This window comes from Anomaloglossus baeobatrachus, chromosome 1 (assembly GCF_048569485.1).
Source record: "Anomaloglossus baeobatrachus isolate aAnoBae1 chromosome 1, aAnoBae1.hap1, whole genome shotgun sequence".
Lineage (NCBI taxonomy): Eukaryota > Metazoa > Chordata > Amphibia > Anura > Aromobatidae > Anomaloglossus > Anomaloglossus baeobatrachus.
In genome coordinates, this window is record NC_134353.1 from 486,775,582 (window position 1) to 486,795,604 (window position 20,023).

At 48.1% G+C, this 20,023-nt stretch overlaps 1 protein-coding gene across 2 annotated transcripts in view; it reads right to left on the reverse strand.

Moving 5' to 3' along the window:
* SUGP1 (SURP and G-patch domain containing 1) overlaps window positions 1-20,023 on the reverse strand; it is a 99,591-nt gene that overhangs the window by 13,975 nt on the left and 65,593 nt on the right. For both annotated transcript variants that reach the window (XM_075315392.1, XM_075315385.1), the window contains exons 12-13: window positions 11,520-11,665; window positions 106-235 (exon numbers count right to left, since the gene is read on the reverse strand). In XM_075315392.1, the coding sequence (XP_075171507.1) occupies window positions 106-235; window positions 11,520-11,665 (276 nt within the window). The remainder of the gene's footprint in view (window positions 1-105; window positions 236-11,519; window positions 11,666-20,023) is intronic.

Sequence of the window (20,023 nt, forward strand, 5' to 3'; positions counted from 1 at the left end):
TCTTGCCACTGTTCAACTTCGATTTATTATTTTCTAAAGTTGTAATCAGGAGATTGTAGTAAAGCCTGGTATTTGCAATATCAATAACACACAACTGCAACCTACCAGTGGATTCGGCCGGAAGCGGTATGCCAGCATCATTCTTTTCCGAAAAGCTTCAAATTCATCATCACTTTTCGATAACTCTGCCGGACGATCAATGCCAAATCCTGCCCCGTCAACTACTGTTGATCCCCTGCAATATTAAGGATAAGTGAGGGTTCATAGATCATAAATATGGGAATACTTTCCTGAGAAATAACAGTGATGGCCTATGAATCCACAGGGTTGTTATACATTTTGTAATGAAAAGTATCTATGATTTCTGCCGAATTACAGTTACAAAATGTCAAGACTGAAAACTCGTCTGGAACCATTACATCATTTGTAGTACCTGTGCCAAAACCCACAAATCACAAAATAAAGCGGCATGGTTAACATTTTTGGCTAAGGCTGCGCACTTGCCGTTTTTTGCCGCGGATTTCCTGCGGTTTTGCTGCATGTTTCGCTGCATGTTATGTTCATAACATCTCTGCAGTGATTCACCAGCAAAACCCATGGGAAAAAAAAAATGCTGTGCGCACTATGCGGATTTTGACAGATTCCCGAAGCAAAAACAATTGCATGTCAATTCTTTTCCGCACGTCAATGCGGGATTTCACTCCATTGACTGCAATGTAATTGTGAAATCCCGCAGGGAATAACGTAGGCAGCAAATTCTGTGCGGTTCATTGCGTTTTCCTGCATTATTCCCTCCGGTATTTCGCGGTTTACCTGCGGTAATGCTCATCGCTGCCCTGCGGTTTGCAGGGAAGTGATGTCATTATGACAGGAAGAGGAAGCGAAGCAGAGTAAACACACACACACATAACAGACATAGAATACACACAGATCACACTCACAGACACATAGAAACGGACATATATATATAAAAAAAAAAACGTGGGCTCCGCCATATTTTTACCGTACAGCCGAGGTAAGCACACAGCGGTGGCCCGGTATTCTCAGGCTGGGGAGGACGAGGGGCAGGGTTAAAGCCCCTCCCCCCCCCGCAGCCGAGAATATCAGCCCGCAGCTGCCCCGGGACTGTTGCATCCATTATGCGGCAGTCCCGGAGTGTCCCCGACTCTTCCTGTCGCCGCGATGAGGTGGCAATCATGGTAATATAAAGGAGTTAATGGCGGCGGATCGCCACCACTAAGTCCAGGCTTGATCATGGCAGTGTCTATGAGACAGCTTACATGATTAACCCGTAAGTAAAGTGAAAAAACACACACCGAAAAATCCTTTATTTTAAATAAAACACAAAAAAGCCCCTGGGTTCACCCGCTTATTAACTCCCCTGAAACACAGAGCTCCGGCGTAATCCACGTCCTGCGATGCTTGCATCCAGCCGCGACTGACGCACTGCTGAATGCAGCCTCACAACGAGACAGACTGCAGAGAGGTAATTACAGGTAATTTCCCACGGCCGGTAATGTGAACACCACATTACCGCTCGGGAGAAATGCAGCGTGTGCTCACAGGGACTCTATCCCTCTATCTATCCTTCTATCTATTCTTCTGTCTATTTATCTGTCTACTATCTCAGAAGGAAATTACTTTTTGTTTTTTAAAATGTGCTTTATTGCATTGAATGCATTAAAGCACATGTACCAACCCACATGCGGCAAGACCGCGAACAATACTGCGGTAAAACCGCAACAAACCATGCGGTTTTCGGGTGCGGATTGCCGCGGTTTTTTACTGCGGGTGCGGTAATCTTTCAGACCCTGCGGCATTTTCTTAAGAAAATTCCGTTTTCCAGTGCGCACAGGGCCTTAAAGTACAACATTTTTAGGATTTCTATTCTATATAAAAGTCCAAAACAGGTTGCATATTCTAGATACTTCATAGCGGTCTTAACAAGTACTGTATTGAAATAAGTTTTTGAAAAAAATTCTATATCATGAGATATCTGGCACATTGGTCTAGTGCTCACAACACTGGAAAGTGTGCTACTCTGCTTATAAAATAGCGCTGATTAAAGTGCGATATCTGATAAATATGGAGTGGTGCAGTTAAAGTGAATGCACTAATTTGGGCACAAATTATGCTATTTTTCTTAGATTTGGGCCACTGACATATTTGTGATGTTATTCTACACTGCCTTCTAGTGGCAAGAAGAGGTATCGTTTATAATAAAACAGCTACAAAACCTATGTGGAGACTGTTTTTTCTGACCTTCCACTAGGCACCTTTATGGGACACTTAACCTTTGTGCCTATCTGTTGTGCAGTAACGGAAGCCCAAGTATCCCTTGTCCTCTGGAATTCGCTGCCTCAAAACATCAGATCATCTGGTACACTTGAAAGCTTACCTAGTCTCCAATGACCCTGCCTTCTCCAAATTATCCAATAGAATGTAAGCCCACAAGGGTCTATTGTAACTTTATGTATTCTGTATGTAACCCCTTCTCATGTACAGCACCATGGAGTTAATGGTGCTCTAAAAATAATAATTGTAGGCTTCTATGCGCCTGGTTTTTATTAGATATATGTGTTGCTAGAATTTATTTTTCCATTTATTTTTTTTTCATATTTTGTTTTTTATTTTTAAAAATACTTTCCCCTTTTTACTTAGTCCCTATAAGGGACTTTACCTTTTGCTGGTTTGATCGCTGATCTAATATCCTGTAGTACAGAAGTATTGCATGATATCAAATCTGTCAGCTTTACACTGATATTTCGCCTTATAGAACCCCATAGCTGGCTGACCCACAGGCAAATACATAACTGAGTTGCCATTGCACAGTGCCAATAGACTTAAAAGGGTATCTATATCTCCAAGATCCTATTCAAATGTGTAATAATAATATTAGCAAATACCTCCAATTAGAAATGTAGTATAGTTCTCCTGATTAGCTATGTCACTTACCTCATGTGCAGGGCATTGCAGCAGGTATCCATGGTTACAACATCTCAAATAGTTAGTTGTTAGTAGTCCATAATCATGGATACCCAAGCTGCAATGCCCTGCACGTGAGTAGAGACATGGCTAGATCAAAACAGCTATACTACATTTCTAATTGGAGGTATTTGCGAATATTATTATTATTATTATTATTACTACTACACCTACTACATATTAAGATAGGATCTTGGCAACAGGAATACCCCTTTAAAGAAGGGAGCTCTCTTCCTCAAATGACCATCTAAATACTGCCATCACTAATGTTAGAGATGTATAAAGGTGTTAAACAGCCGAAATTGGTGCCAAAACACATTGTGGCCATTATACAAAAAAGAATCAGAAACAAAATCATAAAATAAAGAGAATTTTGTTTACTTACCGTAAATTCTTTTTCTTATAGTTCCGTATTGGGAGACCTAGACATTGGGTGTATAGCTTCTGCCTCCGGAGGACACACAAAGTACTACACTAAAAAGTGTAGCTCCTCCCTCTGAGCATATACACCCCCTGGATAACCAGATCTAGCCAGTTTAGTGCAAAAGCTGAAGGAGAATAGCCACCCACAAGTAGATATAGAGCAAGAACCGGAACAACCGGAGCCTCTGTCTACAACAACAGCCGGTGATAACACGCGGAACAAGAAACTGCCAACAGGGAGGGTGCTGGGTCTCCCAATACGGAACTATAAGAAAAAGAATTTACGGTAAGTAAACAAAATTCTCTTTTTCTTTATCGTTCCTATGGGAGACCCAGACATTGGGACGTCTCAAAGCAGTCCATGGGTGGGAATAAACAGAAAACTGAGAAGTAGGCGAAACCTAACTTCACAAATGGGCGACAGCCGCCTGAAGAAGGATGCGTCTGCCCAAGCTCGCATCTGCCAAAGCATGAGCATGCACTTGGTAGTGCTTGGAAAAGGTATGCAGACTAGTCCAAGTGGCAGCCTGACAGACCTGCTGAGCCGTAGCCTGGTGCCTGAAAGCCCAAGAGGCACCGACAGCTCTGGTCGAGTGTGCCTTGATCCCCGGCGGGGGAGGCACCTGAGTACACTGGTAGGTATCGGAAATGGCCGACCTAATCCAACGAGCCAAGGTTGGCTTAGAAGCCGAGAGGCCCTTACGCCAACCTGTGGTTAGCACAAAAAGAGAGGTGCACCGCCTAAGAACAGCGGTGCGAGACACATAGATCCGGAGCGCCCGCACCAGATCCAGAGTATGCAATGCTTTTTCAAAGCGATGAACAGGAGCCGGACAAAAGGAAGGCAGGGAAATGTCCTGGTTAAGGTGGAAAGGCGAAACCACCTTAGGGAGAAAGTCCGGAGTCGGACGGAGAACCACCTTGTCTTGATGAAAAACCAAAAAAGGTGACTCCGAAGAGAGCGCAGCCAAATCAGAGATTCTCCTGAGGGAAGTTATGGCCACTAGAAAGACCACTTTCTGTGAAAGACGAGACAAAGAAACCTCCCTAAGAGGCTCAAAGGGGGTTTCTGCAAGGCCGTGAGGACCAGATTGAGGTCCCAGGGATCCAAGGGCCGCCGGTAAGGCGGAATGATGTGAGACGCGCCCTGCATGAAGGTGCGCACCTGAGCAAGCCGGGCGATACGCCGCTGGAACAACACTGACAGAGCCGAGACCTGTCCCTTGAGTGAATTGAGGGATAGTCCTAGCTGCAGACCGGACTGTAGAAAGGACAGGAGGGTCGCCAAGGAAAAAGGCCAAGGAGCATGGCCATAAGAGCGACACCAGGACAGGAGAATTCTCCAGGTCCTGTGATAGATTTTGGCCGAGGAAGACTTCCGAGCCCGAGTCATAGTGGAAATGACTTCAGGAGGAATACCAGAAGCAGTCAAGATCCAGGACTCAAGAGCCACGCCGTCAATCTGAGAGCCGCAGAATTCTGGCGGAAAAACGGACCTTGTGAGAGAAGGTCTGGACGGTCCGGGAGATGCCACGGCACCTCTACGGACAGATGGAGCAGGTCTGGGTACCAAGCTCGCCTGGGCCAGTCCGGAGCAATGAGGATGACCCGACGGCCCTCCATTCTGATCTTGCGCAGGACTCTGGGCAAGAGAGCTAGAGGGGGAAACACGTAGGACAGACGAAACTGGTACCAATCTTGAACCAGAGTGTCCGCTGCAAAGGCCTGAGGATCGTGGGAGCGAGCCACGTAAACCGGAACCTTGTTGTTGTGCTGGGATGCCATTAGATCCACTTCCGGAGTGCCCCACTTGCGGCAGATTGACCGAAACACTGCCGGATGCAGAGACCACTCGCCACTGTCCACGGCTTGACGGCTGAGATAATCTGCCTCCCAGTTTTCCACGCCTGCGATGTGGACTGCGGATATGGTGGACTTGGAGTCCTCCGTCCACTGAAGGATGCGTTGAACCTCCAACATTGCCAGGCGGCTGCGTGTCCCGCCTTGGTGATTGATGTAGGCAACCGCTGTCGCGTTGTCTGACTGGACTCGAATGTGCTTGCCCGCCAACAGGTGGTGAAAGGCTAAGAGAGCTAGAAGCACAGCTGTGATTTCCAGCAAATTGATCGAGAGGGCTGATTCGGATGGAGTCCAAGTGCCCTGCGCTCTGTGGTGGAGATATACTGCTCTCCAGCCGGATAGACTGGCATCCGTGGTGAGGATCACCCAGGACGGGGCCAGGAAGGAGCGTCCCTGAGACAGAGAGAGGGGCCGAAGCCACCACTGAAGGGAGCCCCTGGTCTGTGGCGACAGAGCCACTAACCTGTGCAAGGAGGAAGTCCGATTGTCCCAACAGCGGAGAATGTCCAGCTGCAGAGGACGCAGATGGAACTGGGCAAAGGGAACCGCTTCCATTGACGCCACCATCTGACCCAGCACCTGCATTAGGTGCCTGATGGAATGACGGCGGGGCCTCAGTAAAGAGCGCACCGCCAGATGGAGGGACTGCTGTTTGACTAAGGGCAGCTTCACAAGTGCCGGCAGAGTCTCGAATTGCATCCCTAGTCTCGAATTGCATACCTAGAGCTTCTGGGTCGAAGTCAGAGTGGATTTGGGCAGATTGACAAGCCACCCGAATTGGACTAGAGTGGCGAGAGTGAGCGAGACACTCCGCTGACAGTCTGCACTGGATGAAGCCTTGACTAGAAGGTCGTCCAGGTAAGGAATCACTGCCAACCCCTGGAGGTGCAGAACCGCAACCACTGCTGCCATGACCTTGGTGAATACTCGAGGGGACGTGGCTAACCCGAAGGGGAGAGCCATGAATTGGAAATGTTCCTCTCCGATTGCAAAACGTAGCCAACGCTGGTGTGAAACTGCAATTGGCACATGCAGATAGGCATCTCTGATGTCGATGGATGCCAGGAAATCTCCTTGGGTCATTGAAGCAATGACTGATCGCAGAGACTCCATGCGAAAGTGCCGCACCTGAACATGCCTGTTGAGAAGCTTGAGATCCAGGATGGGCCGGAAGGAACCGTCCTTTTTGGGGACTAGGAAGAGATTTGAGTAGAAACCTCTGAACCTTTCCCGGGCGGGAACCGGTACAATTACTCCGTTGGCCTGCAAGGATGCCACGGCCTGAGAGAAGGCGGCGGCCTTGGAGCAGGGGGGAGTTGACAGAAAAAATCTGTTTGGCGGGCTGGAAGAGAATTCTATCCTGTAGCCGTGGGAGATGATATCCCGCACCCACTGATCGGAGACGTGTTGAAACCACACGTCGCCAAAGTGGGAGAGCCTGCCACCGACCAAGGACGTTGCTGGCGCGGCCAGATAGTCAAGAGGAGGCTGCCTTAGTGGCAGCAGCTCCTGCGGTCTTCTGAGGACGCGGCTTCGTGCGCCAGTTGGGTTTTTGGTCCTTGGCTGAGTTAGTGGACGAGGCCGAGGGCTTAGAGGACGACCAGTTGGAGGAACGAAAGGAACGAAACCTCGACTGGTTCCTGCCCCGGACAGGTTTCCTGGTTTTAGTTTGTGGCATGGAAGTACTCTTCCCGCCAGTAGCTTCCTTAATAATTTCATCCAGTTGTTCACCGAACAGCCTGGACCCAGCAAATGGGAGCCCAGCAAGGTACTTCTTTGAAGAAGCGTCTGCCTTCCACTCTCGAAGCCACAAGATCCTGTGGATAGCGAGGGAATTAGCCGAAGCCACCGCAGTGCGGTGAGAAGCCTCCAGCATGGCAGACATGGCATAGGATGAAAAGGCTGAAGCCTGGGAAGTTAAGGCAACCATTTCGGGCATAGAGTCCCTGGTGAGGGAATGCATCTCCTCTAGAGAAGCAGAGATGGCTTTTAGAGCCCACACTGCTGCAAAAGATGGGGAGAACAAGGCCCCTGCCGCCTCATATACAGATTTGGCCAGAAGGTCAACCTGGCGGTCAGTGGAATCCTTAAGTGAGGTGCCATCAGCCACTGATACAACTGTCCGGGCTGAGAGTCTAGACACCGGAGGGTCTACCTTTGGTGAATGAGCCCACTCCTTGACCACCTCTGGTGGAAAGGGAAAACGGTCATCAGAACCACGCTTTGGGAAGCGTTTGTCAGGACAGGCCCTAGGCTTGGTCACAGTGGCCTGAAAACTGGAGTGGTTAAAGAACACACTCCTTGTCCTCTTAGGCAAGGTAAACTGGTGCTTTTCTGCCAGAGAGGGTTGCTCCTCTGATACTGGCGGATTGAGGTCCAGTACAGAATTAATGGACGCAATCAAATCACTAACATCTGAGTCACTTTCGGACAGATCAATGGGGCACATTGAGGCAGCCTCCGAGCCCCCAGTAACGGCATCCTCCTCGTCCTGCGAGTCAGCTCTTGAATCAGAGCCGCGGGACGAAGAAGGAGAGGGAGCCCTGCGTCTCCTCTTAGGAGGACGGGGTCTGGGACCAGATGAAGAATCCTCTGTGAGCTCCGCTGAGAGAGCCCTAGCAGCAGTGGCCCCCTGAGAAGGGGGCTGATGCATGTTCAGCAAAGTCCGGGACAGCTGTCCCATGGAGTCGGCAAAAGACTGGGAGATTGACCTAGAGAAGGATTCTACCCAAGCCGGGGGTTCAGCCACCGGAGCCGGAGCAGCCGGAGGGACCACTGTGGGTGCGATTCCAGGCTGAGGCATTGTCAGGTTAGAGCAGGCATCACAATGTGGATATGTGCTCGGTTCAGGCAGCACGAGCTTACATGCAGTGCATATTGCGTACAGCCTTGCAGCCTTGCTCCTTGTGTGAGACATGCTGCTGAAGTGGGGGCTCTGAGCCAGGATGACCCCCAGAGAGTATATAAGCAGGTCCACAACCGGAGGTTGTGTGCCCTCCAGATCCCACAGCCCGGACCCCCAGACAGATTAGCAGAGATGCTGCAGCCAGCGCCGATCGCTGTGAGAACGCTGATAAAATGGCGCCGGAGCGAGGAGAGGGGGCGGGACCTACTCTGAGAGCGGGATCTGGAGGGCCAAGGAGATTTACAGGGGAGGGGACATTTACTCAGAGAGGAGTGTCCCTCCCCTGTGCCGAACGGCCGCTGGGCAGAGCCACACTGTCCCTCTGCATGACTGACATGCAAGGGCAGTGAAATCGAAACTAGGCCTCAGGCGAAGCCGGGGCCTAAATTTAAGCGATGCGGCCGGCGCACAGGCTCCATCGGCGCGGTTCTCAGGTGACAACCAGAGAACCGGCCGGAAATGTCAGAACAGTTACACAGCACACTCTCCCCAACAATAAAATACAAGGGACCCCCCGAACATAAACGTCTCAGTACTTAGCTTGTGAGACGCAGGGTTTCAAGTCCCTGGGGATGAGTGCTCCGTCCAGCAGGATCCTGAAGGGCTGCGGATGGAGACCGGCCTCCTGCAAAGCAGGGAGAACCGTGCTGGCTCCCACTTCAAGCCAGAGCCCGAGGGATGGTGAAGGAGCGCGGCATGTAAGGCTCCAGCCCTGGAATCAACCTTAACAACACCGCCGACACAGTGGGGTGAGAAGGGACATGCCGGGAGTCCAGGCTTGGACCCGCTTTTCTTCAAAAACTTTCCAAAATGAAAAATCAGATGAGAATGCATGTGTGGATGTGTGCCTCCTGAACACAAAGCAATGAACTGGCTAGATTTGGTTATCCAAGGGGTGTATATGCTCAGAGGGAGGAGCTACACTTTTTAGTGTAGTACTTTGTGTGTCCTCCGGAGGCAGAAGCTATACACCCAATGTCTGGGTCTCACATAGGAACGATAAAGAAAGATCATCTTTATTATAACAAAATTAATTAAAATACAAGATGAGGTGCAATAACAGGGTAAGTGCATAAGGTGGCGTACCAGAGCAGCAGGGAGAAAGTGCTAGGTAAAAAAGATCCATTCAGATGTAAACCAAATGTTTTAACCTAATCACACCACGCCCCCCTGACGAAGGCTATCGCCGAAACGTGCGTTGGTCGGGACCTGGCGCCATGCCAGCGGTGAAAAAGTGTCTTTAGGTTGTTTACATTTTGTTCCACTGTTGCCATTACAATTTATCTTCCTATCACTGGGATTCCTATATATTAGCCACATTGTGGACTAAACACTATTATATTTAACCCGTGATTAGGTTAAAACGTTTGGTTGACATCTGAATGGATCTTTTTTACCTAGCACTTTTCTCCCTGCTGCTCTGGTACGCCACATTGTGCCCTTTCCCTGTTATTGCACCTCATCTCGTATTTTAATTAATTTTGTTATAATCAGCTTATCCATGGTTATTTTAGAATAGTGGGTGGTGGTTTACAGGCTCACATTGAGTGACCACTTATTTTTACCTTTCTGTTCTATAACTTAGGCTGAAGTTTTGTATACACATTGTGGCCATTGCAGCAGTGTCAAGATGGGGTTAAATAAAAGAAATCCTCCTCTATATTTACCTAACACAAGCAATGCGGGAAAGAAAAATCTGCTCCAACATAATGTACTTTAAACACACAAGCGGTTCCAGCACAATCCTTCAGCCCACTTCTTGATATCCCGAGGTTTTATCAAAAGTTTCAGTGCCACTTGGACTGCAGATGACAGCCTCCGGGTTTGCATTCAGTCCACTTGGGCTGCTTGCTTGAGACCCCTGTCCTGTTATAACAGATGAATGAAGCCTGCCCTCTGTTGATGATGCATTTCCTATCACGTGATCCATTTTTCTCTTGTGTGAGTAGTGATGAGTGAGCACTAACATCCTCGGTACTCCTAACAAGTAGTGATGAGTGAGCACTAACATCCTCGGTACTTGTAACTAGTAATGCTGAGCAAGCACTACCCTGCTCGGTAGTAGTAATGAGCAGTTGATGCTCAAATATGCGCCAATCGAGTACCCGAGTAGTATGGAAGTCATCGGGAAACTAGAGCAATTTTCCAGGAACTTTTCCAGAGAAATGCTCAAGTTCCCCTTTGATTTCCATTATACTTGGTCTCTTGACCTGTGCCCATCTGAGTATCCAACTGCTCATTACAAGTATGGTAGTGCTCGCTCATCACTGCTCTTTACGAGTACCGAGCCCCCGAGCATGGTAGTGCTCGTGCATCACTACTCATCATGGCTACCGAGCACCTGAGCATGGTAGTGCTCGTTCATCACTGCTCGTTATGACTACCGAGCACCCAAGCATGGTAGTGCTTGCTCATCACTACTCGTTATGAATATCGAGCACCTGAGCCTGGTAGTGCTCTCTCATCACTACTCGTTACGACTACCGAGCACCTGAGCATGGTAGTGCTCTCTCATCACTACTTCTTATGAATATCAAGCACCTGAGCCTGGTAGTGATCACTCACCACTACTCGCTATGAATATCGAGCACCTAAGCATGGTAGTGCTCGCTCATCACTACTCGTTATGACTACCGAGCACCTGAGCCTGGTAGTGCTCTCTCATCACTACTCGTTATGAATATCGAGCACCTGAGCATGGTAGTGCTCTCTCATCACTACTCGTTACGACTACCAAGAACCTGAGCATGGTAGTGATCACTCACCACTACTCGTTATGAATATCGAGCACCTGAGCATGGTAGTGATCACTCAGCACTACTCTTTATGAATATCGAGCACCTGAGCATGGTAATGCTTGCTCATCACTACTCATTACGAGTACTGAGCACCCTTTGCATGGTAGTGATTGCTCATCACTATTTATTAACATTATGTTGATATACAGTAATTCAAAAAAAACAATGAAGTATGTATATAATATGGTAAGTTCTATAGTCCTTGTGTGTCTCTCTTTATTTACTGTGCCTGCTTATAGTGCAGGAGCCTTCACAATAATCGACCTTTCCAAAAGCAGCAATGATCGGTTGTGGTTTGTGCCATCTCGCAAATTTCTGTCTTTAGTGCAGGGGCCAGCAATATAGAATCGCAAAACAGCAACTCTAGACCAAGTCTCATAAAAGGAAAAAAACAAAAACAAAACCAAAACAGAGAATCGCCGTCTTCTGGAGGACATACATATTAGAACAATATCTCATGAAGTATCAATGACAACAGATCTAAAGCTCTTGTTTCACTACTAAGTGACCAGAAGTTCTAAAACAGTAAAACGTCTTTAGAAACTTACTTGTTAACAGGGTTCTTAATTCCTTGGCTGTCAGAACCTAATCCGTCTCCTTCTTTCCAGCCCATCTTCATTAGCATTTGGTATCCAATGTTCTCTACTGTCAGTTTAAATTCTTTGTATTCTGAGTAGTCAGGCTCACGTCCCTCCTATAACAGAGGCCACACAAAAATAAAACTTTACTGATATCGTTTACTGCGGCTTTATCCACATTTGTATTGTGCCTTTTATTTAGTCCAGGAGCCACGGAGCTGTTTGATGTCCACAGTACTAGACATACCCTATGGACTGATGAGGGGGTCCTTCAAATTCTGCAATAATAGCCAAGAACCAAGGTAGTGTAGTGTGTGAGAAGGGCAGTGCCACACTTATTGCAATCAAGTAAAAGCTATACAACCTTAAAGTATCATTCAGAAACCGTATCTAATTCACAGAAAGACCGAGGAATAAATATAGTAAAGGAACACACATGCACATCTATCATCAATAAATGTATGGGGGAGATGTGTGGAAGAACAAAGCAGCAAGCACACGTCAGCATTGATGAATGCCTCTGTGCTAACAGGACCCATATACAGTGTGTCCACCGCCATTAACTTGAGAACGGCGGCAGCTATAGGCATAGAAGTGGTGTCTAGGTATAGTAAAGTATCCATGCACTACGCAATGAAACCACCTATAGCGCCACCTGGTGAAAAACAACGGAGTTAGCATTTTTATCTCGAAAACGGAACGAGATAGAGAAAAAGTGAATTACAAAGTTGTAGGGCTTCATCAATTCAATACAGAATTGACACCTTTCATACAGAAATGCTATGATATGAAACCCATGACCCCCCCCAAAACATTGAATGCTGGTCACGCATATGGCGCTCATTTAACTTTGATGCTCAAAGTGGTCACCGTAAGCTGCAATGCACATCTGGACTCTGGACAGCATACTGTATCTTGCTGCACGTTGTGCAATATGGTAGGTGACACGTTTACACAAGCATCTGTGATACGTCGTTGTAGGTCCTGCAATGTTGGAGGAGGGGTCGCATACACCTTCTTCTGTTTAATGTGACCTCACAGAAAGAAGTCCAATGGGGTCAGTTCAGGTGAGTGTGGAGGCCACTCCACGCAGCCACCATACCCAATGACTTGTAGGAAGGTCTCCATGAGGTATCGCTTCACGTCCGCAGCCTTGTGAGTTTTACACGTTGAAATCATAGCATTTCTGTATGCAATGTGTCGATTCGGATTGAATCGATTGTGCCCTACAACTTCGTAATTCCCTTTTTTTCCTCTATCTCGTTCCGTTTTCGAGATAAAAATCCTAACTCCATTATTTTCCACCAGGTGGCGCTATAGGTGGTTTCATTGCGTAGCGCATGGATACTTTACTATACCCAGACACCACTTCTATGCCTATAGCTACCGCCGTTCTCAAGTTAGTGGCGTTCGACAGGATATGGGTGGACACACTGTATATTCATTTACTGCATACAACCAATAACGTAAAAACTACTAAAGACAAATTCTTGTGTGCAGAGTACAATACCTCCATACATACAAAAGTTAATTTTAGGCTGGTACAAAGTGTATGTCAAGATGAAACAAATAGAAATAGTACCATTTATTATGTCCACATATGTGGTGTAATAATTAATCATGAAAGAACCAAGCACACGCCACAAAACGTCCAGTGATGGGATCGTGAGCGTGCATAGGTATTCTTACTGTAGATTGAAGATGAGGTATCCAGATAATGTAAATAAGCAGAAATCCACAGGACCAAACAGGCAGCATATACACGTGCAATACAGCAACCAGCGGGCCCGTCTCTCAGACGAAGGCACTCGGGCGTTTCAAAATGTGTAAGGAAGCACGGACCTCACCAGCCTCCGGGCTATTTCTAGCTGTTTCAATCTGACATACACTTTTTGCATCAGCTTAGAATTAACTTTTTATGACATGTATGAAGTTATTATATGGTTAGGTCTTTATGTTCCCCTTCTTGGTCTTTAGTACTTTTTACAGCATTGGTTGTATTCAGTGGGTGATTTGTGAGTCCTTTTAGAGCGCAGGCATTCATCAATTTTTTTTTAATCACCTAGAGAAATAAAAACAAAATGAACAAAAGTGCCGCCTGTAAAAACAAAACACAGGGCCTGAAACAGCACTCAATTTCCCACAATTAAGTCATATCGATAGTCTGTTACATATGTATAACATGAAAAAGTGAAATCAATATGTAAAAAGTAAAGGTAATATCTAGTGATGAGTGCGCATGTTTGTTTGCCACTCTATCAAGCATCGGGGTGTCCGGGCACTCGCACGGTTCAGCCAAGTATGGCGGGTGGTCAGATGTTTTGTCTGTGAAACAATGCCCACAACACCCAGGCTTGCTTTGCAGCATGATGCATGCAGGCCCCCCAGGGAGAGCCATTCATAGTCTCTGAATGGCTCTCACAGGGGTTAAAGCAACTTTCTCGGACATAGTGTGTTAAACTGACATGAACTGCCCAATAATTCACGGTCCATAATGCTCGTTACTCAAGTCTAGCACTTTTAGAGTGTCTGACCTGCTTGACTTGCGGTCCCGAGCATTTTAGTGCTCACCCATCTCTAGAAATATCATGTGCCAACATAAGCAGTCAATGTAGTAAAGTAAAATTAAAAAGTGCAAATAACTATGCAAACACCTGTTAAGAAATACCAGCCAAAAAAGTAAAAAAAAAAAACAGTTCAGTGGGAAAAATGGGGTTTGCACTTTTTTATTTTTGCACAATTTCTTTGGCTCCACTAGTGAATGTAAACAGGTCAGAGCGCAATTACCCATATAACTTATAAACCAGGCAGGCATCATATTATATTTGGCCAAAGATGTAGTAACATGATAGGACCTGGGGACACTTTTAAACCCCTGCCACAGCAACCTATTGGCACCCTATGATCACGCTACAATGAGAGAATAATGGGAGAACAACGGGAACTCCTATCCAATCTCTTAAATGCCTTCATTGCGGTTTTCTGCAGCATCTAAAAAGGTGAAACAGGACCTTGCACCATTTGTTCAGGCTTAAGCTGCTTTCACACTACGTTTTTTTTTTGTTTTTTTTTTAACATCCATCATGAACGTTTTTTTAATGCAAAAACGGATCCAGTGCAAATGCGTTTTCATTTCAATGCATTTGCAATGGACTCGCGTCAACATGCGTTCACCTGCGTTTGCGTGCGTTACAGTGAGGATCCAGCGAGTTGCAGTTTTTTAACTTTTTCCAAAAACGCTACTTGTAGCGTTTTTGAGCTGTGTCCAAATACTGCAAATTGCTGGATCCTGACTATACTGCACGCAAACGTATGTGAACACTGGCATGCTGATACACAGGATCATGCTTGCTCTACTGAGCATGCCCAGAAACCAGCCTGGCGTGATCAGTCCCTCTCTCCCCCTCCCTCTCTCTCCTCCCTCCCCCGTCTGAGAGCTGAGGACGCTCGTAACGAAGGTAAATATCGGGTAACCGTGGGCTTAGTTACCCAATGTTTATCTTGGTTACGTGTGCAGGGAGCATGCAGCCCTGCTCCTAGCAGCTGCAGACGCTAGTCACCAATGTAAATATCAGGTATCCAAGCAAGTTACCCAATGTTTACCTTGGTTACGTGTGCAGGGAGCTGGCTCCTAGCAGCTGCAGACGCTCGTAAACAATGTAAATATCGGGTATCCAAGCAAGTTACCCGATGTTTACCTTGGTTACGAGCCTCCGCAGCTGTCAGATGTCGGCTCCCAGTCTTTCACGTTCAGTTCCCCTCACTCTCGATCACATGACGCCAAAGCCCGCCCATAAACTTAAAGTGACAGGATCCTTCAAAATAACACATGCGTTTGCATGAGTTTTTCTTTGCAAAAACAGGATCTGCTTTTGTAGCAAAAAAACGTTCATGACGCATGCTAAAAAAACGTAGTGTGAAAGCAGCCTTAACTGGCTACATCATGCTAAAATGGCTGAAGAGCTGAATGAAATATTGGTTTTCTTTATTTCTCATCTTTATTGCAGAGATATTAGCCCCTTCACGACCGCGGGCCGTAAAATTACGTCCTATTTTAACGTGACTTAACGACCAGGGACGTAATTTTACGGCCTAAACTTCATTTGATTGCCGTGGCCATAGCAACGGCTTTCAAATGATGTCCCCTGCTGTTTCTTACAGCAGGGGACCTTTGCTTGACCCCAGGGGGGGCGGCATCGCCACCCCCTATCGACGATCGATGTGATTGGCTGTTCAAATCTGAACCGCCAACCACATCGATCGCACTAATTTCGGCAAAAATAATGCCCGAATTACTGCGATCCTGTGAGATCCAGCTATGAGATGCCGCAGCTGCTGCAGCATATCATAGGTGGACCTCAAACATGCCGCCCCCAGCCCCTGCAGCACTGATTGGAGCGATCGTGCTATGACGCGCAATCGCTCCAATCAGTGTGCAGTGGGGCGGTCTGATCTGCCGGTGGCCGCCCTCCCCAGGCCTGTGCTGGCCTGTGAGCCCTCCCCCAACATGTCTGCAGCGTGGAGTGGCTGGTACTTTTGGTACCACGCCACCGCTGCTGCTGCCGCCGCCGCCTCTGATGTCTCCGCCGCTCCTGCTCCAATGGTACGTATTCCGCCCCCTGCGCGCTCCCGTGAAGGCCCCTGCGCGCTCCCGTGAAGGCTCCTGCCCGTGCCCCCCCCGATCTGCCCCCCTACGCCCCGATCTGCCCCCCGGCATCCCGATCTGCTACCACCGCTGCTGCTGAGGTCACCGCTGCTGCTGCAAAGTGAGTACTGTGCTCACTTTGCAGCCCGTGCGCGCTCCCGTGAAGGCTCCTGCCCGTGCCCCCCCCGATCTGCCCCCCTACGCCCCGATCTGCCCCCCGGCATCCCGATCTGCTACCACCGCTGCTGCTGAGGTCACCGCTGCTGCTGCAAAGTGAGTACTGTGCTCACTTTGCAGCCCGTGCGCGCTCCCGTGGTGCCCCTGCGCGCTCCCGTGAAGGCTCCTGCCCGTGCCCCCCCCGATCTGCCCCCCTACGCCCCGATCTGCCCCCCGGCATCCCGATCTGCTACCACCGCTGCTGCTGAGGTCACCGCTGCTGCTGAGGTCACCGCTGCTGCTGCAAAGTAAGTACTGTGCTCACTTTGCAGCCCGTGCGCGCTCCCGTGGTGCCCCTGCGCGCTGCCGTGATAGCCCCTGCCGTGCCCCCCCCCCCGCGATCTGCTCCCCCCAACCACACCAACCCCCCCCCCCCCCCCGACATCCCGATCCGCTCCCCCCGCGATCTGACTGCCTCCCCCATTATTTCTATTCTGCTTCTGCAGCTCCCTCTCCGGTCTCCCCCTCTGCTCTCCCCCTCCCCCTCTCCCCCTCTGCTCTCCCCCGACGTCCTCTTACCTGTCTTCACCGGCCTGATCACATCTGCGTCCATCGCTGGGTCCTTCCTGGGCATTCTGCTGATCTGCCTGCTGCTCCTGTAAAGCTGTCCATCTCTCTGCCATCTGTTCCTCTGCAGCTCTTCTGGTCAGTGATCCTCCTGCTAGTCCTCTGGGTACTGTGAGTATAACTTTTTTTTTTTTTTTTTCCGTATCCCCTGTCCATTTTTACACCTCATCCGTCCGTGCGTCCCGCCAAGCGCTGATCAGGAATGCAGATAACGGATCGGCATCCCTGCTCAATTTTTGGCGTGACTTTTTTTTCCGTATCCCCGCCGCCTTTTGTATCGCATCCGTCCGTGCGTCCCGCCAAGCGCTGATCAGGGATGCAGATAACGGATCGGCATCCATGGTCAATTTTTGGCGTGACTTTTTTCCGTATCCCCGACGCTTTTTGTATCGCATCCGTCCGTGCGTCCCGCCAAGCGCTGATCAGGGATGCACATAATGGATCGGCATCCATGGTCAATTTTTGGCGTGACTTTTTTCCGTATTCACGACGCTTTTTGTATCGCATCCGTCCGTGCGTCCCGCCGAGCGCTGATCAGGGATGCAGATAACGGATCTGCATCCGTGGTCAGTTTTTGGCGTGACTTTTTTCCATATTCACGACGCTTTTTGTATCGCATCCGTCCGTGCGTCCCGCCGAGCGCTGATTAGGGATGCAGATAACGGATCGGCATCCCTGCTCAATTTTTGGCGTGACTTTTTTCCGTATTCACGACGCTTTTTGTATCGCATCCGTCCGTGCGTCCCGCCAAGCGCTGATCAGGGATGCACATAATGGATCGGCATCCATGGTCAATTTTTGGCGTGACTTTTTTCCGTATTCACGACGCTTTTTGTATCGCATCCGTCCGTGCGTCCCGCCAAGCGCTGATCAGGGATGCACATAATGGATCGGCATCCATGGTCAATTTTTGGCGTGACTTTTTTCCGTATTCACGACGCTTTTTGTATCGCATCCATCCGTGCGTCCCGCCGAGCGCTGATCAGGGATGCAGATAACGGATCTGCATCCGTGGTCAGTTTTTGGCGTGACTTTTTTCCGTATTCACGACGCTTTTTGTATCGCATCCGTCCGTGCGTCCCGCCAAGCGCTGATCAGGGATGCAGATAACGGATCGGCATCCCTGCTCAATTTTTGGCGTGACTTTTTTCCGTATTTGCGACGCTTTTTGTATCGCATCCGTCCGTGCATCCCGCCAAGCGCTGATCAGGGATGCAGATAACGGATCGGCATCCGTGGTCAGTTTTTGGCGTGACTTTTTTCCGTATTCACGACGCTTTTTGTATCGCATCCGTCCGTGCGTCCCGCCAAGCGCTGATCAGGGATGCACATAATGGATCGGCATCCCTGCTCAATTTTTGGCGTGACTTTTTTCCGTATTCACGACGCTTTTTGTATCGCATCCGTCCGTGCGTCCCGCCAAGCGCTGATCAGGGATGCACATAATGGATCGGCATCCATGGTCAATTTTTGGCGTGACTTTTTTCCGTATTCACGACGCTTTTTGTATCGCGTCCGTGCGTCCCGCCGAGCGCTGATCAGGGATGCAGATAACGGATCGGCATCCCTGCTCAATTTTTGGCGTGACTTTTTTCCGTATTTGCGACGCTTTTTGTATCGCATCCGTCCGTGCATCCCGCCAAGCGCTGATCAGGGATGCACATAACGTATCTGCATCCATGGTCAATTTTTGGCGTGACTTTTTTTTTACGTATCCCCGACGCTTTTTTTTATCGCATCCGACCGTGCATCCTGCAGCGGCCGATCAGTGCACCGCGTCTGTGCGTTTGAAAAGTCAAATGGCGCTCCTTCTCTTCTGAGCCCCGCCATGCGCTCAAACAATTACTTTCCACCACATATGAGGTATCTGCGTACTCAGGAGAAATTGCACAATACGTTTTATGGTGCATTTTTTCCTGTTACCCTTGTGAAAAAAAAAGCTACCTAGTTGAAGCAACCGTTTTGTGGTAAAAAAAAAAAAAATTTCTTTTCACGGCTCAACGCTATAAACTTCTGTGAAGCCCCCAGGTGTTCAAAGTGCTCACCAAACATCTAGAAAAATTATTTGAGGGCTCTAGTTTCCAAAATGGTGTCACTTGTGGGGGATCTCCACTGTTTAGGCACCATAGGGGGTCTCCAAACGTGACATGGCGTCCGCTAATGATTCCAACCAATTTTGCTGTCAAATGGCGCTCCTTCTCTTCTGAGCCCCGCCATGCGCCCAAACAATTACTTTCCACCACATATGAGGTATCTGCGTACTCAGGAGAAAATGCACAATACATTTTATGGTGCATTTTTTCCTGATAGCCTTGTGAAAAAAAAAGCTACCTAGTTGAAGCAACCGTTTTGTGGTAAAAAAATTTTTTTTTCTTTTCACGGCTCAACGCTATAAACTTCTGTGAAGCCCCCAGGTGTTCAAAGTGCTCACCAAACATCTAGAACAATTATTTGAGGGCTCTAGTTTCCAAAATGGGGTCACTTGTGGGGGAGCTCCATTGTTTAGGCACCTCAGGGGGTCTTCAAACCCGACATGGCGTCCGCTAATGAGTGCAGCTAATTTTGCGTTCAAAAATTCAAATGGCGCTCTTTCCCTTCCGAGCTCTGCCGTGCGCCCAAACAATTGATTTTTACCACATATGGGGTATCAGCGTACTCAGGAGAACATGCACAATAAATTGTATTGTGTACTTTCTCTTTTCTCCCTTGTAAAAATGAAAATTGTATGGCTAAAGTAACATTTTTGTGTTAAAAAGTAAAATTTTCATTTTTTCCTTCCACATTGCTTTGGTTCCTGTGAAGCACCTAAAGGGTTAATAAACTTATTAGATGTGGTTTTGAGCAGTGTGAGGGGTGTAGTTTTTAGAATGGGGTCACTTTTGGGTATTTTCTGTCACCTAGGCCTCTCAAAGTCACCTCAAATGTAATGTGGTCCCTAAAAAAAATTATTTTGTAAATTTTGTTGGAAAAATGAGAAATTACTGATGACCTTTGACCCCTTCTAACTTCCTAACGGAAAAAAAATTTGTTTCGAAAATTGCGCTGA